Source organism: Peromyscus leucopus, chromosome 9 (genome assembly GCF_004664715.2).
Source record: "Peromyscus leucopus breed LL Stock chromosome 9, UCI_PerLeu_2.1, whole genome shotgun sequence".
NCBI classification, from domain to species: Eukaryota; Metazoa; Chordata; class Mammalia; order Rodentia; family Cricetidae; genus Peromyscus; species Peromyscus leucopus.
The window spans coordinates 73621188-73646221 of NC_051070.1; the positions used below are offsets into that span (position 1 = coordinate 73621188).

A 25034-nucleotide genomic window follows, 5' to 3' on the forward strand; every position below is an offset into this window, starting at 1 on the left:
ATTTCAGATAAAATGTTAACACTTTTCATCTAATATATAATGTGCCAGCCAAAGAAGGCAATTGATTTTATTAACTTCTCTGAATTATCAAGGGATCAATAATACTGACCTATACTCTTTATAGAAGCAGATATAAATCTATAATAGAACATTTGATTTTTGAGAAGGTACATTTTTTTCCTGAACCTTCTTTTTTAAACCTTTGTTTTATTTCTCAGAAGTCCCAACTCTCAAATAGGATCTTTACAGGCAGGAAAAATAATAATACAAGTAGAAACATCTTGCTGGGATTTTCATAAATACCCCATTAGGGAGAGTAAGTGTGAAAGAATCAGAAGGAACTTCCTAGAGCAATGTGACAGAGGCATTTGTGAACAGAGAATTTAAATTTACATGGGAAATACATTTAGAGTACACACTCCCACAGCTTTTATTTCAGACACTAAGAAACTTGGTTCTAGATTTTCCTAAAGCTTTCCAAGAGTCCCAGAAATCACAGTCAGTGTGAGAAATCAACTTTACAGGAAAGTCAGAGGAGTTAGTGAAGGCTGATTCTTGATTTGACCTACTTATATGATTGAACTTTATACTGTATTTTAAATTTTCTGCTCACAAATGCCTCTGTCACATTGCTCTAGGAAGTTCCTTCTGATTCTTTCACACTTACTCTCCCTTAAGGGGTTTATATGAAAATTCCAGCAAGATGTTTCCATCTGTATTACTCCCTTTCCTGCCTACAAGTGTCCTCTGTGGCAGGTATCTAAGAGTTGGGACTTCGGAAAAAATAAAAGAAAGCTTAAAAAAAAAAAGAAGGTTCAGAAAAAAAATTGTGGTACCTTCTCAAAAATAAAAGATTCTATTATATATATTTTTTTCTATAGGATGCTCTGCTTTAAAACTCTACTTCTTAAACATTTCTGAATACCTTGGTGTGCTTGCTTTGATGGTAAAAGTGATAAAACACAAATTAGTTCATTGCAGGGTGCTGACAAGTTGGAGACATGAAATACAAAAGTTATTCTCTGAGTTTGTTTCTGGAAATTAATTAAGATTATTCATCATTTATTGCCCTATGTGTAACTCACCCAGTGAAACTCAAGCAGTTTTGATCTAAGAAGACATTGATATTTATAGTTGCCAGTGTCTAGAAATAATAAAAACACATCTTTCAAGACCTGATTTAGATGTGATGATTTTCAAATTGAGATAATCTATTGACCTTTTGCAGACTGCTTTCTAATTTTCTCATTTCTCTAAAGGTCTGTGGGTTATAGATCACTTATATGTGTAAAAACAAGATAAAAGGGATAAAGTTCAGATAAAATAAGACATATTATCCATGTAGGAAGAAAAAATTCCTGCAGCATAAATTCCTATGATACATAATCACTCTCCCTAAACTTAATTATTCTTGGGGATTTTCAAATCAGTGTGTGTGTGTGTGTGTGTGTGTGTGTGTGTGTGTGTGTGTCCCAATAAATTCCTGTGATTACTAACACTAGTGACTGTGTATGAAAAAGATTAGATTCTCCAGGCTTAGCTGACAGGAACAAATATATCTGATTTCATTGTAAGGAGAAACTGTATGATGATCTGAATGACCAGAAGAAAAATTCTCTGAAGTTCTGTATTTTCCATTTACGCCAGGACTTGGTATTTTCCTTTACAGAATTTGTAGTTGGAGAGGAGGAGATAATATGCAGTTACTCAGGGTGAGGGTCCGTTTCATAGATTAGCTAATTTACGCAAATCCAGAATTGTCTGTCTTTGCAGCTATAAACTTCATAAACACAAAGCGTGGTTGTAAAATGGCAAAACAAGAAGTGTACATTTCACTAAGCTTTTGCAAGGTGAACACTGTCATCAGCCACATCAGCAAGAGTGCTCCCAGGCCTCAGTGTCCTTCTGATCCTTATCTTCTGTTCAAGGATGACTATAGTCAGGTTCCTCAAAACCATGTATTCACTTGGACTGATTTCAGACTATATATGACTAGATTCATACAACATTTTATGGCATTATTCATGTAGTTTTGAATAACTCCATGGATAAAAACATTAAAAAGAATAATCTTTGAAATATGAACTGTAATTGAGAAAGCAAGCCAAACTTATTTAATCGATTGATTTCTGTTCTGTTTCTATTCAGCAACTGAAGACAAATTCTTCCAAAGTCAATGAATGAAACAAATTACTCTCGGGTAACAGAGTTTGTGCTGTTGGGCCTGTCAAGTTCAAAGGAGCTCCAACCTTTCTTATTTCTCATATTTTCACTCCTGTACTTAGCAATTCTGCTGGGCAACTTCCTCATTATCCTCACAGTGACTTCAGACTCTCGACTTCATACACCCATGTACTTTCTGCTTGCAAATTTATCTTTTATAGATATATGTGTGGCCTCTTTTGCTACACCCAAAATGCTTGCTGACTTTCTGGTTGAACGAAAAACTATATCCTTTAATGCCTGCTTGGCTCAGATTTTCTTTGTTCATCTCTTTACTGGTGGTGAAATGGTACTTCTTGTATCCATGGCCTACGATCGCTATGTTGCAATATGCAAACCTCTCCACTATATGACAATCATGAGTCGCCGTGTGTGTATTATTCTGGTCATCATCTCCTGGTGTGTGGGTTTCATTCATACAACTAGCCAGTTGGCATTCACTGTTAACTTGCCATTTTGTGGTCCTAACGAGGTAGACAGTTTTTTCTGTGATCTCCCACTGGTGACCAAGTTAGCTTGCCTAGACACTTATGTTGTCAGCTTACTGATAGTTGCAGATAGTGGCTTTCTCTCCATGAGTTCATTTCTCCTCTTGGTTGTCTCCTACACTGTGATTCTCATTACAGTTAGGAATCGCTCCTCTGCTAGCATGGCCAAGGCCCGCTCCACCCTAACTGCTCACATCACCGTAGTCACACTCTTCTTTGGACCATGCATCTTCATCTATGTGTGGCCCTTTAGCAGTTATTCAGTTGACAAAGTCCTTGCTGTGTTCTACACCATCTTTACACCCATATTAAACCCAGTTATCTACACTTTGAGAAACAAAGAAGTAAAAGCAGCAATGTCAAAGCTGAGGAGTCGATATCTGAAGCCTGGACAGGTTTCTGCACTGATTAGAAATGTTCTTATTATGGAAACAAAGTAAAATTACAGGGCTGGAAGCATTCTTGTTTTGTCTCTGGACATTTCCAAAATGGAATTGCTGTTATTTGTAAAGTTAGTCAATTAACATGTGGAGATATTTGAGGGCTTATGATAAGAGTAATCGGCAGAACGTATTTCATGAAATTTAATGTTCTTCCAACTACTTTTGTACTTTGCTGTTGTTTGTTCTTGTTTTAAAAATTAAGATGGCTTTAAAATAAAAGGTCTGCTTTAATATGAATGTAGTTATTGCATTTATTGAATTGTAAATATTTTTGCTGTGTGTGGTTGGAAAATATAATTTATATTCAAACTATCAAGTACATTTGTTTGTAAAAAAAGAAATGCATTTTCTAAAACCAGATTTTCAAACAAAAGACGAGTGATGCGTACTTGTTGCTTTTTCTAGTTCTATGTTCATTTTTCTCCTGCCATAATGTAGCTTTCTGTGAATTCCATGTGCTGACTGGAATTTAATGTTAGTCACAATGGTTTGCATTCACTGGGTCCGTGCACAGAGTTTACTATTCAGTACCAGGTTCCACAACACTCGGATTTTATGTACAAAGGAATCAAAGTAAATGGAACTTAATTACAATAGGTAAGAACATGAATGGATTGTTTAGACAAGCCAAAGAGATTATGCACATCAATTCCTGGGCAGAACCTTGTATCTTGTAAATAAAGCCCTAATACTGCTTGAAAAAAAAAATAAATCCTTAGATGTTACTGAAACTTTATAAGAACCAAGAGTTCTTACCATGGGTTACCTAATAGACATGTTTTTAAAACTGCCCATTATTTAGGAATTTACTGTTTCCATCAACAAATCCAAGAAATCATCATATGTTTACTCCTACATCTAGTTTGGCATAGGCAGGTCCAAAGGTACCATCAAGTTGTATGAATAATCACTTCTGAACATATATAATATACATATGTCACAAAATACCTTTGTCTCCATTATGTTTTTGGAGCTCATGGAAGAATTGTCATGGCCAGTCGAGAGAAAAAGTAGTAATTTAATTTTCATCCTCAGAAAGGACTTTTATACCTCTTTATATATGAAAACAAATAGGCTGTTGCTCCTTTGAAGCTTCATTCAGAGATACCAGAAATGAATGGGTGAAAGAACTTTTTATTGGTGTATGCACCAATGAACATTTTTCTTAATATTCATCTTTGGATATGGCACTAGAATTAGGTAAAATTATTAAAAAGCATGGATAACAGGAAAATGGTATGGCTAGATTGCAATATTAGAATAGAATAATTTTGAGAATCAGATAAGATGAGTGATCTGTCATGAGGACAGACATAAATATTAGCACTGTTTTGAATCTTCATTATCATATAATTTGCCTTCCACAGAGGAGGCAACCAAAGCAAGGAAAACGGGATTAGCAGTCAATTGATACTATTGCTTGTTCCCCAAGTGCATACTCAAAACACATTGATGAAAGATGACAGAAGCCATGGTTTAGACTGTGAATGTGTTTGGGTGCATTAAGTTTGCCTTAAGTTTGTCTGTTCTTGTCAATACTGATACCGTTTACTTGATCTATGATCAGAAGATATTGGAATCTGAAAACTTGCCATTTGTTGGTGGTTAATAATTTCTTTTTTGTTAAGAAATTATTTTATTCATTTTACATACCAATCACAGATCCCCCTCTTCCTTACTCCCACCCTTCCGGCCTCTCCTATCAACTCACCCTCCCATTCCCTCCTACAAGAAGGTAAGGCCTCCCTTGGGGAGTCAGCAGTAGAAGCAGGCCCAACCTCTCCCCCCCACCTCTGCCTCAAGGCTGTGCGAGGTATACCCCCATAGGTAGTGGGTTGCAAAAAGCCCACTCATGCACCAGGGATGGATCCCGATTGTACTGCCTGGGGGCCCCTTAAGCAGATCAAGCTACACCACTGTCTTGCTTATGCAGATGGTCTAGTCCAATCCCTTAGAGGCTCCACAGTTATTGATCTAAATTTCACGAGTTTCCACTAGTTTGGTTTGGTTGTCTCTGTACGTTTCCCTATTGTGATCTTGATGCCCCTTGCTCATAGAATCCCTCTTCTCTCTCTTCCACTGGACTCCTGGAGCTTGGCCTGGTGTTTGGCTGTGGATCTCTGCATCTGTTTTCATCAGTTACTGAAGAAAGGCTCTATGATGACTGTTAGGCTATTCACTAATCTGATTACTGGGATGAGCCAGTTCAGGCACCCTCTCCACTATTGCTAGTAGTCTAAGCTGGGGTCATCCTTGTGGATTCCTGGGAATTTCCCTAGCACATGGCTTCTCCCTATCCCTATTATGTCTCCCTCTATCATGGTATCTCTTTCAATATAGTACTGGAAGTTTTAGCTAGAACAGTAAGACAACAAAAGAAGATCAAGGGGATACAAATTGGAAAGGAAGAAGTCAAACTTTTGCTATTTGCAGACGATATGATAATATATATAAGTGACCCCAAAAATTCTATCAGGGAACTTCTACAGCTGATAAACACATTCGGCAATGTGGTAGAATACAAGATTAACTAAAATAAATCAGTAACTCTCCTATATACAAATGATAAAGGGCTGAGAAAGAAATAAGCGAAACATCACCCTTTACAATAGCCACAAATAACACAAAATACCTTGGGGTAACTCTAACTGAGCAAGTGAAAGACCTGTGTGACAAGAACTTTAAGTCTCTGAAGAAAGAAATTGAAGAAGATATCAGAAAATGGAAAGATCTCCCATGCTCATGGATAGGTAGAATCAACATAGTAAAAATGGCAATCTTACCAAAAGCAATATACAGATTCAATGCAATCCCCATCAAAATCCCAACACAATTCTTCAAAGACCTAGAAAGAACAATACTCAACTTCATATGGAGAAACAAAAGAACCCAGGATAGCTAAAACAATCCTGTACAATAAAGCCACCTCTGAAGGTATTACCATGCCTGACCTCAAGCTCTACTATAGAGCTGTAATAATACAAACAGCTTGGTTAATCATTTCTATCAGATTGATTCTTCTACATATGGTAATGCCTGCTCTTGTTGGATTTGATTTCTTCTCTCATCATGAACTTTTCTGCTCACACATCTAGTACTATGGGTGAAGCCTTATGAGAATTTACCCATCCATTTTGTCATGCCAATTGATATTGTCATTTTTAGGTAATATTTATGCAACAATATTGTTAAGATTTCCTGAGTGCAGTTTCCCTGTACTATAAAGGAGACACATCTCACAGCAAATATCCCATTTTGGTCCTCTCACTTTTAGAATCTTTCCACTTCCTCTTCCATAATGGTTTTTGAGGTTCAGGTGTTGGAGTGGTGCTGTAGATTTATCAGCCAGGGCTGAGCAGCCCACAGTCAGTCTGTATTTTGATCACTTGTAACTTTCTAAAAGAGCCTTGCTGAAAAGAAAAGATTCTTTGATGAGGGATGAGAGCCACACTGATCTTTAAGTATGAGGGTAAGTATGAAGAATACGGGTAGACATTATATTGGTGTAGTGAAGAACACTAAGTTCTCTGTAGGGTCCATAGTCTCACCAACCACAGGCAGTGGGCTAGGTTTACAGTGCCAAGTATGAATTCCCCATAAGGTATAACTTAAATCCAATTAGATGGTTATTGGTTACTCCCAGCATGTAAGTATTGTGCATTTCTAGCGCATATATATATATTGTGAGTGAGGGACCAGTTTTCCCTATTTCATGTTTGGCTTTGTAAACTCTGTCCACAAGTCATTCATTATTCTCTATCTTTTCATTTGCATTTGTAAGAAGTTCTACATGAATTGATCCTGATGCCTCTGCCTCTTACCCAGTAGTACTAAGCTTATTCTGTACTTTCTTTCATTTCTGTAATTTTCCTTTTGCACAATGGAAACATGACTCTCACATTTTGTCATTTATATACTTTTTTCTAATCTCATAATGCATGAACACTTATATATTTGGCCTATAAATATTACATTAGAAAGTTTTGATTCTGGAGTGTTAAGATGTAGTACCCATAGTTAAATTAAGTGCTTGTATTTTCACTCAAAACATGATAAGAAGAAGAGGGGGAAAAGGGTTGTAGGAGCCAAGAGGTTATGGACAGCACAAGAAAACTCACAAAATCAACTAATCTGGGCTCACAGGGGCTTGCAGAGACTGAACTGACAACAGGGAGCCTGCATGGGACTGACCTTAGGCACTCTGCATAGATACCACCATTGTGTAGCTTGGTCCTCTTGTGGGACTCCTAACAGCAGGAACAGGGGTTCTCTCTGACTCTTTTACTGGCTTCTGGGACCCTATTCCTTATACTGGGTCGCTTTGCCCAGCCTTAATACATGGGAAGGTACTTAGTCTTACTGCAGCTTGATATGCCATGTTTTGTTGATACTCATGGGAGGGCTGCCCTTTCCTAAACAGAAATCAGATAGATGCTCTGAGAAGAATTTGGTAATATCACCTTGCTGACCAAGGTCAATTACAACTTGTATTAGTCCAGAATCTCACAGAATAATTTTGTTCGAACACAAAAATACTACACTTTATATTGCTCTTCTTTAGTTCCAATATTGTAGGACACATATCATTTATCTAAATTCCATTATATGCTTTAAAATTTCAAAATTTAAAAAAAGAAAAAAAAACCAGAATTTTCATTTTTAGCCTGTAAATTGATTAAAATGTTTTGTTGATTGCTCTGCAAACAAAAAGATGTATTTTGGGGGTATAAATTATCTGATACACTTCCAAGCTTGAGATTGTTCATACACTCAAAAATTTTATGTGCAATTTCATTGTTTGATATTCAATAATGGAATTTCTTCTATACAGCATAGACATTTTAAAGGGGATTTGAATAAGAAGCACATTATGCAAATAGTTTGTCATTGTCATTAAATGTTCGTTGGATCTTAATGACTATCTTCTGCTCCTTACTGCTATAGAAGTGTCTCAAATCCATTCTTGGAACAGGTGCATTATGAAGCATGTAAAAGCTCTCCTAGGAGAATCTTCTTTCCTCTCCATTGTAATTACTCACGTGACTTGATTTCAAAGAAATGTTCTTTACTTTCCAGCATTTTCCTTTCTTTTTGGGAGTTTTGGACTCTCCAGTTCTTGGTCCAGACTATAGATATGAGAATTTGTTTAGTTCATGAAATCTGAGTGATTACTTATATGTTATTTTTAAATTGTTAAATTTTAATGTAATGTTTTAAAAGAAAAAAATGGATAAAAGAGTAAATTTTATGTTAGTATATTTTACCACAATAAAAAGTAAAAGACAAAACAAAATTAAATTGATATCGTAAACATTTTCTATTAGAGATCATTAATTTACATTCCGATTGACATGGATAAAGATAATTTCTTTTTTTCTCATTGATATTTGATTACATCTTGTTTATTTGTGTGTGTGTGTGTGTGTGTGTGTGTGTGTGTGTGTGTGTGTGTGCAGGTGCCAATGTCCATTTAAGGAAATCAAAGACCAATTTAAAGAAGTCAGTTCTCTACTTCTACCAGGCGATTCCTGGGTATTGAACTCATGTTGTCAGTCTTGGTAGTAAGAGTATTTGAGGACTGAATAATTTGACCACCCTATTTTTATTTTTATTAGTAGTCTTTTAAATTTTTTCACTAAATTTGGTTTTTCATGATTGTATGTATGTATACAGTACATTCTGCTCCCTCCCTCCTTCCATGTTCCCATCTTTATTCCTCACAGACCTACTATCCTCCTTCCTCCCTAGAGGTACCTTCCCTACATTCATGTGTTTTTGTTTTGTTTTTTCATCTCCTGAATTTAACCAAAGCTTTTGAATATGACTCTGGATTTGAAACTGTCTGATGGCACCTGGTGGCTCACCATTGGATAACACAAGTGAAGACAATGACTGTTCCTCTACCCAATCCATCAGCAGCAAGTATTTCTTCAGGGAGATCTTAAGCTCAATTAGAGAGTTGTTGGTTACCACCAAAGTATGTATACCACTACTGTACTTGGGGTTACAATACCATGCTGGTACTTGTTGTGGATCACTGGCCTCACAACTGGCTTAGGACTGTTAGATGCTTCCATCCTGTGGAAGCTTAGATGCCATCTTCTGGTACCATGAAAGCTAGTTAGTTCTCAGTGTGGAGGCTTTCAGGCCAGGACCAGCTCAGGAGTCTCTGGGCATTGCATCTGAAATGCATGATGTCTTCAGCAATAGGGACTTATATTACACCTTTTGTGAGGGCAGCCAAAGGCAATAGCAATAGTCTGTAATGTTTGGAGTACACCATGGACAACCCAGAAACCCAGACCAACAAATCAAAAGAGGGTTTCTTGTACCTGGTGTTGGAATTTTTGTTAAATCCTCTATGGATCTTGGGGGAAGCATTGTTGGCCCTGATTGAAAGGTTTTATTTAACCTATCTATGTGTATGCATATGTATACATAGCCTTATATGTATTATATGTAATTTTAGGTAGATAACAATAAAATGATTCCATCTGCATATTCAGACATTCTTACTGTTACTTTATCTTAGCTGGGATAATCCTTGTAGATTATTGGGACTTTTCCTTGCACCAGGTTTCTACCTGACCCTGAAATGCTGCACCTCCACTTCCAATCCTCTCTTTCAGTATTCTCCAGCTCCATACTCCCTGAACTTGATCCCTCATGTTCTCATCCCTTCTTGCCCGCAGTCCACCCACAAAAATCTCTTCTATTTTTCCTAGGGAGATCCCAGTGTCTTCCCTTTAGCCCTCCTTGTTACATAGCTTCTCTGGGTCTATGAATTGTAGCATGGTTATCCTTTATGGCCAATATCCACTTATAAATGAATACATACCATGTTTGTCTTTCTTGGTCTGGGTTACCTCACTCAGGATGATTTTTTTTTTCAATTTCTACCCATTTACCTGCAAATTTCATGATGTCATTGTAACATCTGAGTAATGCTCCATTGTGTAAACATACCACATTTTCTTTATCTATTCTTTTTTTTTCAGAGTTAAAAGCCCAAGAGGTCAGAGCAGCAGCTAAGAGCTGATACTAAAATCCCTCTCTTATTCTTCGCTGACGCTGTCGTCCTTCCCCTCAGAAAGAGACCTACTTCCTGTGTATCTGTCTTTTTATTGACTTTCTGTTCTGCCTTCTCATTGGTTGTAAACCCAACCACATGATCTCCTTGTCACTGCCTGTCTATACAGACCTCCAGGTCTTCTATGGTTGGTATTGAGATTAAAGATGTGTGTCTTCATGCTGGTGGTGTCCTTGAACACACAGAGATCTGCCTGTCATGTGTCAGGACTAAAGGTGTGTGCCACCACAGCCTGGCTTCTGCTATGGCTTGCTATTAGCTCTGACCCCCAGGTAACTTTATTATATATATATATATATATATATATATATATATATATATATATATATATATATTACAATAACATTCAGTTCTACATATCAGCCATGGGTACCCCTATTCTCCCCACTCCTACCCCCTCCCCTTACCCCCAGCCTACGTCCCATTCCCACCTCCTCCAGGACAGGAGGATTGTGATCAACCTGGTAGACTCAGTCCAGGCAGGTCCAGTCCCTTCCTCCCAGACTGAGCCAAGTATCCCTGCATAAGCTCCAGGTTTCAAACAGCAAACTCATGCAATGAGCACAGGACTTGGTCCCACTGCCTAGTTGCCTCCCAAACTGATCAAGCCAATCAACTGGCTCACCTATTCAGAGGGCCTGATCCAGCTGGGGGCCCCTCAGCCTTTGGTTCATAGTTCATGTGTTTCCATTCATTTGGCTATTTTTTTCAATAATTGAGTAAAATGGAAATTTATTATAAGCCACAGTCATCCTAGGGACCTCCATGCTATATATATAGCCTCTATGGTTCTATGGGTTGTGGTCTGATTGTTCATTTTATATCTAGAATCCACCAATGAGTGAGTACATACCATGACTGTCTTTCTGGGTTTTGGTTAGCTCACTCAGGATGATTTTTTCTAGTTCCATCCATTTGCCTGCAAATTTCATGCTTTCATTGTTTTTCTCTGCTGAGTAGTACTCCATTGTGTATATGTACCACATTTTTTTCATCCATTCTTTCGTTGATGGGCATCTAGGTTGTTTCCAGGTTCTGGCTATTACAAATAGTGCTGCTATGAACATAGCTGAGAATGTATCTTTATGGTATGAATCAGCATTCCTTGGGTATATGCCCAAGAGTGGGATGGCTGGGTCTTGAGGTAGTTCAATTCCTAATTTTCTGAGAAACCGCCATACTGATTTCCACAGTGGTTGTACAAGTTTTCATTCCCACCAACAGTGGAGGAATGTTCCCTTTGCTCCACATCCTCTCCAACATTGGTTGTCATTGGTGTTTTTGATCGTAGCCATTCTGAAAGGTGTAAGGTGGTATCTCAGAGTCGTTTTGATTTGCATTTCTCTGATGATTAAGGATGTTGAGCATTAAACTTTAGTAGTGTTTCTTTTATGAATGTGGGTGCTTTTGTATTTGGAGCATAAATGTTTAGAATTGAGACTTCATCTTGGTGGATTTTTCCCATGATAGATATGTAATGTCTATCCTTATCTCTTTTGATTGATTTTAGTTTAAAGTCTATTTTATTAGATATTAGGATAGCTACACCAGCTTGTTTCTTAGGTCCATTTGCTTGGAAAGCCTTTTCCTAGCCCTTTACTCGGAGGTAGTGTCTGTCTTTGAAGTTAAGGTGTGTTTCTTGTATGCAGCAGATGGATGGGTCCTGTTTTCTTATCCATTCTGTTAACCTGTGTCTTTTTATAGGTGAGTTGAGACCATTGATATTGATGGATATTAATGACCAGTGATTGTTAATTCCTGTTATTTTTTGTGGTTGTGTTGTGTTGTCCTTCTGTGGTGTATGTTGGTGTGGGATTATCTATTGCTTGATTTTTCATGGATGTGTTTAGCTTCTTTGGGTTGGATTTTCCCTTCTAGTGCTTTCTGTAGGTCTGGGTTTGTGGACAGGTATTGATTAAATCTGGTTTTATCTTGGAATATTTTGTTTACTCCGCCTATGGTGATTGAGAGTTTTGCTGGGTATAATAGTCTGGGTTGGCATCCGTGGTCTCTTAGTGTCTGCATGAGATTTGTCCATGATCTTCTAGCTTTCATAGTCTCTATTGAGCAGTCTGGTGTTATTCTGATGGGTTTGCCTTTATATGTTACTTGGTCTTTTTCCTTTGCGGCTCTTAATATTTTTTCTTTGTTCTGTGTGTTTAGTGTTTTGATTATTATGTGGCGAGGGGACTTTTTTTTTGGATCCAGCCTATTCGGTGTTCTGTAAGCTTCTTGTATCTTCATAGGCATTTCTTTCTTTAGGTTAGGAAAGTTTTCTTCTATGATTTTGTTGAATATATTTTCTATGACTTTGAGTTGGTATTCTTCTCCTTCTTCTATCCCTATTATTCTTAGGTTTGGTCTTTTCATGGTGTCCCAAATTTCCTGGACGTTTTGTGTTATGACTTTTTTGTCTTTAGTGTTTTCTTTGACTGACAAATCTATTTTCTCTATTGTGTCTTCAGTGTCAGAGATTCTCTGTTCCATCTCTTACATTCGGTTGGTTGTGCTTGTTTCTGTAGTTCCTGTTCGTTTAGTCAGGATTTCTATTTCCAGCATTCCCTCAGCATATATTTTCTTTATTGTTTCAAATTCATTTTTCAGATCTTGGAATGTTTCTTTCATCTGTTTAACTGCTTTTTCTTGGCTTTCTTTGATTTCTTCCCATTTTTTGTTCGTTTTTTCTTCCATTTCTTTAAGGGAGTTTTTTATTTCCTCTTTAAGGGAAGTTTTTATTTCCTCTTTAAGGGAGTTTTTCATTTCCTCTTTAAGGAAAGTTTTTATTTCCTCTTTGAGGGAATTTTTATTTCTTCTTTAAGGGCCTCTATCATCTTCTTAAAGTCATTTTTAGGGTTGATTTCTTCTGTTTCTTCTGTCTTGGTATGTTCAGGTCTTGCAGGTGTAGAATCACTAAGTTCTGATGTTGCCATATATATAGGTCTTTATGTTGTTGCCTGTATTTTTGCACTGGCGTCTACTCATCTCTTCCTCTGTGCAGTGCAGGTGGTGTCTGTGTCTGAGAGTGCCTCTCCTGTTCTAATTTTTAGTCTTGGTTTAGTAGGGGTTCTTGGTTAAATTGGTGCTATTGGGCTATTTCTTCAGGGGCAGCTGATTTCAGTCGGTGAAGTATATACTTATGATTCTGGTATTCTGGTTTGGTGGCTGGGTAGCACCTTCTTCTGTGTTCCCAGAAGTTTTATTTATTCGTCAACTCCTCAGCTGATCTTGTTTCTTCAGACTTCAAACTGTAGGCATCTGAATCCTCTTCCAGATGGGTTTCAGCTGAGTGGGGTAGTCTCTCCAACACCTCCAAGTTGTTGGGTTTCACAGGATCAGCAGCTGGGCCCTGGGTTGTCCTCGAACAGAGTGTTCAGATTCATTCTGGTTCTGTCCCACGGAGATAGCTTCTTCCCCAGGTGTTGGGGTTAGAGGCGTCCCTGTTCCAAACTGCGTCTGCTTGTCTCTGTCCCTGGGCCTGTCTACCTCTGAGGTCTGCCGCTGGGCCTGTATGTCTCTGCCGGCTGCTGCCGCGGGCCTACCTACCTCTGTTTGTCACTGCCGCTGGGCCCGTCTACCTCTGTAGGCCACCACCGGGCCTGTATGTCTCTGCCAGCTGCCGCTGGGCCTGTATGTCCCTGTTGGCCACCTCCTGCTGGGCCCGTCTACCTCTGCGGGCCACCGCTGTGGACCTACCTGCATCTGCTTGTCTCCGCCGCTGGACCAGTCTACCTCTGTGGGCCGCCGCTAGGCCTGAATCCTTTATCTATTCTTGAGTTGAAGGACGGCTAGGTTGTTTCTAGGTTCTGCCTATTATGAATAAAGCTACTATTAACATAATTGAACAAGTATCCTTGTGATAGGATGGAGTGTCCTTGGTATATGCCTAGGAGTGGTATAGTTGGGTCTTGAAGTGGATTGATTCCCACTTTTCTTTTTTTTTGAAATGTTAATACAGTTTATTGCTTCCTATTTTAAATTGTCCTATAAGAAAACATAAATTTAAAAGTCAAATAGATTGAGAGAAGTCACTTACATGTAAATAACAGAGAATTCAAATGCAGACTATTTTAATACCCTCAATGTCTTTGTGCACAGGCACAGGAGTGAAGGATGAGGCAAAGGACATGAATAATTGACTCCACACACATGACCAAGAACCCTGGGAAACCATAGCCACCTCAGAAATAATGAATGAAATGAAGTAAATAACAATGTACAGCTTCCCAGCCATCCTACTGGGGCATGAAGAGAAGTCTCATATTCAAAATTTGTTAAAGAGGAGTAATAAATAACACCAAGGAAAAAATTTAAATTAAATCCCAAGCATGGTGACACAGGCCTTTAAATTCTAGCACTTGCGAAGCAGAGGGAGGTAAACCTCTGTAAGTTTCACACTAGCCTGGGCTGTATTGTGAGAGCCTCTCTCAAAAAAACAAACAAACAAACAAAAAAAACAAACAACAAAACTAAACACTAAAAATAAAAATAAATCTGTTATGGAGCTGGAGAGGTGCTTCAGGGGTTAAGAGAACTGACTGTTCTTCCAGAGGACATGAGTTTAATTCCCATCACTGATACCTGGAGGCTCCAAACTACCTCCAGGGCCTGGGAATTCAGTGTTGCGCACACATAGCTGACATTCATGTATGTGTGGATAAAAATAAAAATGAGTATTTAAAAAAATTTTAAATATTACAACTCTTTTAGGAAAACATGTTTTTATAGTAAAATTTAAAATTCTAAAGACAACATTATATATCAACCAAAGTTCCCCCAAATCCAAATTCCTATTCCTATTTGAGCAAAAGCTACTTGTACAAATATAGAGGATATTAATATTATTGTTCATTGCATGCATTTAGAGAGGAATGCAAAAACATGAATTGGCCATATATACAGTTAATATATATAATATATAAAAAATACAAAAATATATAAGATAACTTATTGCATATTCTGAAATACAACAGATTAGAATTAGTTTAAAATTAAGAGAAAAAGAAAAACAAGCAACATTAATGTAATTTCATCTATATTTAGACTTTTTGATGATCACTGGACATATCTCTTGTTGGTTTTTTTTGTTGTTTTTTTTTTTTTTTTGGTTTTTTCAAGGCAGGGTTTCTCTGTGTAGCTTTGCACCTTTCCTGGAACTCACTTTGGAGACCAGGCTGGCCTCAAACTCAAAGAAATCTGCCTGCCTCTGCCTCCTGAGTACTGGGATTAAAGGCATGCACCACGACCATCCGGCTGCAATGTTGGTTGTTTTTTTACTCTTTTACTCTTTACTTTTTTATGGGGGGGAGGGCATGCCACTCAGTTCCCTAATAAATCACTCATGGAGACTTATTATTAATTATAAATGCCCAGCCTTAGCTTGGCTTGATTCCTACTTTTCTAAGAAACCACCATATTGATTTCCAAAGTGTCTGTACTGGTTTGCATTCCCATGCTCCATTGCATTCCTTGCTCTAGTGTGAGCTGTCAATTGTGTTTTTTATCTCAGCCATTCTGACAGCTTTAAGATAGAATCTCAACGTCATTTTGATTTTCATTTCCTTGATGGCTAAGGTTATAGAACATTTTTCAAATGTTCCTCAGCCATTTTAGATTCTTCTGTTGAGAATTCTCTGTTTAGCTCTGTACCTGATTCTTTAATTAGATTATTTGGTTTTTTGAAGTCTAGTTTCTTGAGTCTTGAAGTCTTGTTTCCTTATGTATTTTGGAAATCAGCCCTTTGTCCGATGTACGGTAGGTGAAGATCTTTTTCCATTTAGTAGGCTGCTGTTTTGTCCTATTGATGGTGTCCTTTGCCTTACAGAAGCTTTTCAGTTTCATGAGGTCCCATTCATAATCAATTAGTGTCTATGCTACTGGTGTTCTACTCAGGAAGTTGTTTCCTGTGCCAATGTGTTCAAGGCTGTTTCCCACTTTCTCTTTCATCAGGTTCAGTGTATCTGGATTTATGTTAGTCTTTGATCCACTTGTACTTGAGTTTTGTGTAGGGAGATAGATATGGATGTATTTGCATTCTTCTGTATTCAGACATCCAGTTTTAACAGCACCATTTGTTGAAGATGCTTTCTTTCTTCCATTGTATGATTTCAGGTGTCTGTAGGTGTGTGGATTTACTTCTGGGTCTTCGATTTGATTCTATTGATCCACTTGTCTGTTTTTATGACAATATCATGCAGTTTTTCCTACCATATCTCTGTAGTAGAGCTTGAAATTAGGAATGCTGATATTTCTGGAAGTTCTTTTATTATACAGAGTTATTTTAGCTATACTGGGTATTTATTTTTTCATATGAAGTTGAGTATTCTTTCAAATTTTGTAAACTATTATGTTGGAATTTTAATAGGTATTTTGTTGAATCTGTAGATTGCTTTGGTAAGATGACTATTTTTTTTTACTATGTGAATCTTACCAATACATGAGCATGGAAGATCTTTCCATATTCTAATTTTTTTTTCTTTTTTTTTTTTTTTGGTTTTTTGAGACAGGGTTTCTCTTGTGTAGCTTTGCACTTTTCCTGGAACTCACTTGGTAACCCAGGCTGGCCTCGAACTCACAGAGATCCACCTGCCTCTGCCTCCCGAAGTGCTGGGATTAAAGGCGTGCGCCACCACCGCCCGGCCCATATTCTAATATTTTCTCCAATTTCTTTCTTCAAAGACTTGAAGTTCTTTCTCATACAGGTATTTCACTTGCTTGGTTAGAGTTACACCAAGATATTTCATATTAATTGTGGCTATTGTGAAGGGTGTTGTTTTACTGATTTCTTTCTCAGTCTATTTATCATTTGTAGATAGGACGACTACTGATTTTCTTTTTTTTTTTAGTTAATCTTGTACCCAACATTTCACAAAGGTGTATATCATCTGTAGGAGTTTCCTGATAGTAGTTTGTTCAGTAATTATAACTACATTTGTTTTTTCTTTCTACTTTCTTCTGGCTATGTTTACTGCTCTCTTTAGTCTTAAGTAATCTTTTCTGTCTTTTGTTCAGCGTTGTTCTTCCTGATATGAGTTACTTTAGCTAGTTTGAATCAGGAAGGGTTTTTTCCCTATATCTATGGGTGTTAGTTTGACTGGTTCAGTAGTGTATGTTGGTAGTCATGGTTGTTTAGAATTGGAGTGCATTGCTCTTGTCTCCTCTGACTTTCAAAGTTTCCATCTAGAATCAGCTGTTATTATGATGTGTTTTCCTTTATATATGACTTGTGTATTTTTCTCTTGCTGTTTTCAATACCCATTCTTTGTTCTGGATATTAAGTGTTGTTTTAACTGTGATATTCCATGAGGAATTTATTTTCTGGTATTGTCTATTTGGTGTCCTCTGTTACTGACATAGTTTTTTTTAGTTTGATAAAGTTTTATACTTTAATTTCATTGAAGATCTGATCTATATCACTGATCTGGGATTCTTCCCTCTCATGTATGGCTATAATTTGGAGGTTTGACCTTTTCATGATGTCCCAGATTTCTTGTACTTTCCTTTCCTGTACTTTATATGATTTTCTTCATATTCTCTACTTGTGTAGTATAATTCCTCTACTTCATTCCTGCATCACTTTATTTTACCTGCTACTTAATCCATTTATTTTGTAAGCCTTACCCTTGATTTTTCTTGTTGAGTTATATTCTATCTTCATTTCAATTTGAGTTCTCTTCAACATTTCCACCTCTTTATTGAATTCTGATTTCAAATCATGAATCATTTTTGACATTTCATGCATCTATACATTTTGTTTTGTTCGACATCACTGAGTAATTTATTCTTAATCTTTGAAGTAAGTTCAGTAAGATGATTGTTCATGTTTTCTCTAAACTGCTTAAGTTTTTGGTAAAGTTTGTCAATGTTCTTTTAAATGCTGTCCTAGAGTTCAGTTAGATAGCTCTCAGTAGCGAATGCATCTATGTGATTAGTAGGCTTAATAAGACACATGTTATCTTGGCCATTTATATTGGTTTTACTTTTGAGAAGTAACCTTGGCATGGTTATTTCTTTCTTTGGTTGTAAGTCCATTGTGAGTTTCTGGCCTGCCATCTATTGGGCTAGTACAGGAGCTGCGTGAGCAGGGGTAGGCCACATAAAGCTGGCACACTATCTATTTGATTTGGCTTTGATCAAACAAATCTACACATGAGCACAGTTCTGTGTATGTGGAGATGGTAGTGGACAGAGGGAAGGATGAGAGAGAGGAGGGGAACTTATCAGAAACTAGGATTGTGAACAAAGCTGCTTCCTGAGCCTGGGCTCTGGATCTTCTGATAAGCATTTTAAAGAGGCAGGCTTATAATTTAACATTTGTGTCTTAATTGGTAAACAACCAATAAATCTTAAAATCTATTAAAAATTCTTTTCAATTCTGTTCATCAGTGCAAAACCTACGATTCTCTCATCCCATGTTCTGAGAACAGAGTAGGCTACTCTAAATTCTGTACTCCAGCATAGTAATTGTTTGCCCAATATTCTATATCAACAGAGTAGATTCAACAACCAAGGCATTTTTAATACACATTGGTGGAAAAAATAAATAAATAAAGTAAGTAAGTAAGTAGTAAAATAAATAGGTTAAAATGAAGCTAGGAAATCTAGCAAAATCAGATTTTATCTGATAGTATTCTTAGAATTTTTATTGGTGGAAATTAAGGTCTTGCTAAGTTAGTATAGTACAAAATTTTTTATCTGTAATTCACATGCAATGTTATGTCAGACAAAGAGGTGATCACAGAATGGCTATATAAAATGCATTAGTAATTGTTCTATTGCTGTAATAAACACTGATAAATACCATGACCAACACTTATAAAGGAGGTTGGGCCTATTTTTCCTTTGCTTTTTACTAACAAATGCAGAGGAGTAAGAGTCCATCATAATAGAGAAGTAAGATAACAAGGAACAGGCATGATAATCAAAGCAGGAAGCTAAAAGGTCACATTTCTATCTATATGAAGGAAGCAGAAAGAAAAAACTGGAAGTGAGGTGAGTCTATCAGTCCTCAAATTACATGCACTTCCTTCAATTCGCCTACAACTCCTAAAGATCATGTAACAGTGGCACCTATGCAGGGCATTTCTCTTTCAAAATATAATTCATTCCCCGGATGCTATACTCTCATGGACATATAATAATGCAAAATGTATTCAATCTAACTTCAAAAGTCCCCATAATTTGTTTTAATTTTCAATAAGTTTTATTTATTTGATTTGATGTATATGATTTTTTTCCTGCATGTATATATGTAGATCATGTGCAAATCTAGGGACAATGGAAGCCAGAAGAGGCTATCACATCTCCTGAACTGGAGTTGGAGCCACAGTGGCCTAGACCTGTTGAAGAGTCTTCTCCTTTTCCAGGTATCTCTCACAACCATCAGCTTTCCAAACCATTCGGTACATGCTAGAGTATATATCAAAATGAGGATATGCTGACTCTAGGATCCAAATAGACCCATTAAATGTTGTGCTTCTTTCTTAGCAGTGGGAAGAGGCCAGGTGCCTAAAATGTATTCTTCACTTTAGAAGGAATATCTCTGAATGCCCCCAAACATTGGACTCCTGAAATTTCTCTAAGTTATAAGGCCCTTAAATTTTGTTTGGATTTATTTCCTATCCTCTCATGTTCATATGTGTTATCAAGTCTAAATTAGTTACCATCTCCTATTCAATTGATTCAATCAGCACAATATCATCAATGCAGAGGACCAGTGTGATGTTGTGGAAGACACAGATGATCAAAACTGCTTTGAACTAAGTGATGACACAGGACTGAAGCTGTGACTGTATACTGCCGGCCTTGTCACCTGGAAGCAAATTGCTTCTGGTGGTCCTCATGCACAAGGTATTAAGAAAAGTGTCCTATATGCCATGAGCCAGGAGAAGTGTTAATCTGCTCAAGTAAATACACCACATTTGGTATAGCAGATGCAATCACAGTCACAGTTGTGCTGTGGGATGTTCTGTATGTTAAATGTGTTGCTCTGATTGGTTAATAAATAAAACACTGATTGGCCAGTAGCCAAGCAGGAAGTATAGGTAGGACAAGGAGAGAGGAGAATTCTGGGAAGTGGAAGGCTGAGTTAGAGAGACACTGCCAGCTGCCACCATGACAAGCAACATATAAAGATACCGGTAAGCCACAAGCCATGTGGCAACTTATAGATGAATAGAAATGGGTTAATTTAAGATATAAGAACAGTTAGCAAGACGCCTGCCACGGCCATACAGTTTGTAATTAATATAAGTCTCTGTGTGTTTACTTGGTAGGGTCTGAGCAGCTGTGGGACTGGTGGGTAAGAGATTTGTCCTGACTGTGGGCAAGGCAGGAAAACTCTAGCTACATAGTTGATTTTGTGATGGTCCTCTATGAGCTGTCTTCTGCACAGACCAAATAGGAAAATTCAAGGTAGTGTGAACCAACACCCCTGTCTCTTTCAAGTCCTTGAGAGTGACACTAATTTCTGCAATTCCTACAGATATAAAATATTGATTTTTAGCTCACTATTTCCCCTGGTAAAGGTAATGCCAATGGTTTCCAATTTGCATTCCCAACCATAATAGTTTCTACTCCAAACATCAAGGAATCAATGTGTGAATTCTGTCAACTTCTAATAATATCTATCCCAAATATACATTATGTAACTGGGAAAAAAACCACAGGATGAGTTGTGAACCCTGAACCTAATGTGAGTTGGACTTTAGTCAAAACTCCATTAATTACCTCACCTCTATAAACCCCTACTATTCTAGCATAAAATTAAACTTATTGTATTTAGTTCATCCAATTAAGTAGCAGTAAACCCAACCCTAATTCTGGCACTAGAGCAGCAACAAAACTCTTCTAATGTGCTGGTGCCTCTCTAACTAACTAACTATTATTATTATTATTATTATTATTATTATTATTATTATTATTATATTAGTAAAGGATATGTCTTATGAGCCTTCACAATGTGGAGGATTAAGTTCTATATGGCAAATCTATTCTGTAATTGGCATTTCTCTGAGTTTTAAAATCCCTTTATGAACACTAAGCCAAGGGATATCAGGCGTCTTCCAGATACTTTTCAGTATGTCATCCTTTGACAAATGCTTCAGTAAATCAATCAAACTAACATTTGACATGTTATTTAACTGTTCAAGCATTCATATAAAACAGGCTCTTCAGTCAGTGGGCCTGTATAGGCAAACTCATACTGATTTAGTTTTATTTTTTTTCTACCATTATCCCACACCCTTCAAATTCATTCCCACACATATTCCCCAGACTTCTGCTAGAACAAATTAGTAAACTCATTAAGCACTTTAGTGGTGTAATGCACATCCTCATGGAGTATATTTTTCATCTCCCCTCCCTGGATTCTGCTTTGCCTTATGCCTGGCTTTTGGAAAGTCTAGAGGCCCCAAGATGCATTAGTATTGTCATGACTGGCATCTCCTTCAGGTAATGTCACTGCTGTTTTGGCCATAATGGATCAGTTTCTTCAGGCAAAGACAAGGAGGGCAATACTGCAGTGTGTGTGTGTGTGTGTGTGTGTGTGTGTGTGTGTGTGTGTGTGTGTTTGTGTGCATACACGTGCGCAGAGACAGTGTATCCTCTCCTAAGGGCACTTCCTCAAGTGAGATAAACTCTTGAGAATCTAAGGGTTTAAAGTCTTCAGTCTCAGTAGGGTCCTCACATACATCTCCATCCCAAGTTACATGATCCCATCTCTTACCAATTATCTCCCACACTTTAACCTCTGACATACTCTGTGATGAGTAATCTTAGCTGCCAACTTAACTAAATCTAGAATTAACTAAAACACAAAAATGGAGGGGCACATCTTTGAGAAAGTTTTGCTTAATTTGAAATGGGGAGATCCATTTCTAATCTGGAAATTTGAGATGGAAAAACACACCTTTAATCTAGATCTTTTGAAGTTTTAAGACTCTTGTCTAATCTGGCCATACCTTCTGCTGGAAGCAAATATAAAGACATGGAAAAAAGGGAAGCTTTAGTTGTTTTTTTGTTTTGTTTTGTTTTGTTTTGTTTTTCCCTGATTGTTCTCACTTCATTAACAAGTCCGTTCCATCACTGGCATCAGAGACTACTTCTTTGGCATTCCAGAATGTACTGAAAATCAGCTGGGACATACAGCCTCATGGACTGAACAACTTCTAGATCCTTGGACTTTCTGTTTATAGGCAGCTATTGTTGGATTAGCTGGACCACAACCTGAAAGTCATTCTAATAAATGGAGAGAGATGGTAGAGGGAGTTAATTCTGGTTGGGACTTGAATTTTCACTGCAATTTGACCAATCTTACAGTGACTGCTTCAGTTTGGTTGTTTGGTTTTCTACAATTTGAGCTCCGTGGCTGCTGAAAAAAAGTTCCTCTTCCAAGGCACATTTAGAAATGTTCATATTGTTTATGTCCACCTAGAGTTAGTTAATTTTATTACTAAGTTCATTCTTTTTCTTTGTCACTGTGTTCTGAGATGCTAGAGGATACCAGCAAGAAACATTATTTTCCTTATTTTTCCACAAAGAGTAAAAAAATTATATATGGAGTTAATAAACTGCCTGCTCCCCACAATTGGTGAATCAGGGTAACCAAATGCATTTATCTCAACAAATTTATTAAATAGTTCACACCATGGATTTTTTAGTGCTCTCCTTGCTTCTAGGAGAAGCTTCAGAAATTATAGGTATAAGAAAATTGAAAAGATTGTGCCAAATACTTTTTAAAATTCTGCCTAGTTCTGTTTTTCTAGACTCACATTTGTTTATCATAATCTGTATTGGGGTTCTCAAGGGAAACAGAATATATATATATTATTAGAGCAGCTTACAGGCTATCGTCCATCTAGTCTAGTAGTGGTTGTCTCCCAACAAAAAGGCCAAAATTCCAGTATTTTTTCATCCACAATGCTGAATGTCTCTTATCATCTTCAGTAGACATTGGAATTCCTCAATAACTAGTGAAGGAATGCCTTATCAGCATGACAGATGAGCTTTCCAGTGAGAGTAAGGGCAAGCAGGCAAAAATTAAAAAGCTTTTTTCTCCCATTTCCTTTTATATGGGATGACATCAGAAGTTGGGGCCTAGATTTAGGGTGGATTATTTGACCTCAAAAAATCCACATTTAACATCAGTGCCATCTTTTATTTTCAGTATCATCTTTCACTGTCCACTGTATCTGATGTTTTTCTAGGCTTCTTGTGCTGATAGCTCTTTCTGTAGATTTTTATCATTTTCTTCTATTGAAATTTCTTATTGAAAACATTTTCTGTTTCTGAAGTAGTCTCCTATGCCCATAATTTGAAATTTTGTTTTTTTGTGGTATATCATATTCCATTCATACTTTTAATATGTCCCTGACCTTAATTGAATGATCCAATCAATATCTGTACCCTATATTCCAGCTTTGATACTATATATTAAACATGATCCATAATAGTAGTGAGGCTTTCCACTTAACTTTCAGTTTGGCTTATTGAGTTTTCATTTCAATATCATTTCATTTGGGTTTTTCTTGGAATCATGTCTCTATTAAATTCTGTTTTAAATGCTTGAATTGACTTCCTCATTTCATTCAGTTCTTTTTCTTTGCTCTCTTGGAGTGTACTCATGTGTAGCTGAAGGTTTTCCTGTGCTCGCCCGGCACCAAGGACCCCACAGCCGCTTATAAAATTATCACACAGAAACTTGTATTAGTTAAAACTGTATGGCCTAATGGCTCAGGCTTCTTGTTAGCTAGATCTTACACCTTAAATTAACCCGTAAATCTTATTTATGTTTAGCCACATGGTTTGGTGTGGCAGGGTCCTTGCTGTTGTTCCCTTTGGGGGAGGGGACCAAGTAGGTGCAGAGTCAAACCACACAGACTCAGAGAGAATGTTGAAACAAGCAGCTCAGTTTATTCAAGAAGAGGCAAGCCTTATATACCCTCCACCCCACCCTTGGGGGAGGTCTGATGAATATGCATCTACTGGTGTGACATGGCTGCCTCTCATTGGTCCAGGTCATCTCCAGATCATGTTTCAGCTGCTGTTGCTAAGGCCATTAGGCAGACCCAGATTGGCTCTCAGAAAGTATCTTTTTTACTTGTTTGGGCCGGCTGGCCCTCAAGCCTGTTAGGGACGAGTCATCCCACAGGCTTGGTACCTTTTCCCAGTCCTGCCATCATATCTTGCTTCCTCTGTGTCTGTCTGGCAACTCCTGACCCATCCCAGAATTCTCTTCGTTTGTCCCACCTATACTTCCTGCCTGGTCAATCAACACTTTATTTATTAACCAATCAGAGCAACACATTTACAGCATACAGAGCAATATCCACAGCACTCATGTCTTTTGGCATTTTTTTTTTGAGGTGGGGGTGAGTTATTTGAACATGATTATAGTGATTATTTGAACTTTTCTCTGTATGGAAGTTATTCAAAATTATTCTCTTTCTAATTATTACTATAAGATTAGACTTATGGGGGAAGATATGCTATTTCTATTTTTGTTGCTTTTGCTTCATCACTGTGTTTTTTACATCGCTAGCCCTTTGTTGGTGGAGGTGTTTTTAGTTATTATGATTTTAATGTTCATATGTAATATTTTTGATGTTAAGATATAATTAAAAGATTTCTTTCTAGTCCCTTTCCTCTCTCCAATCCTTCCAATGGAACCCCTTAGCTCTCTCTCAAATTCATGGTTTCTATTTTTTAATTGTTTTAATTGTTACATACGCATATATTTTTTCTCTTGAATATATATTATATTAACACATATATTTATATATATATATAAATTCT

The 25034-nt window shown here is 37.3% G+C and overlaps 1 protein-coding gene across 1 annotated transcript; it reads left to right on the forward strand.

Moving 5' to 3' along the window:
* Positions 1-2158: 2158 nt before the first annotated feature.
* Positions 2159-3178, forward strand: LOC114695995 (olfactory receptor 4K15). Its single transcript, XM_028873513.1, has one exon. The coding sequence runs from the start codon at positions 2177-2179 to the stop codon at positions 3149-3151; it is 975 nt and encodes a 324-aa protein (XP_028729346.1). The 5' UTR covers positions 2159-2176; the 3' UTR covers positions 3152-3178.
* The last annotated feature ends 21856 nt before the right edge of the window (positions 3179-25034 follow it).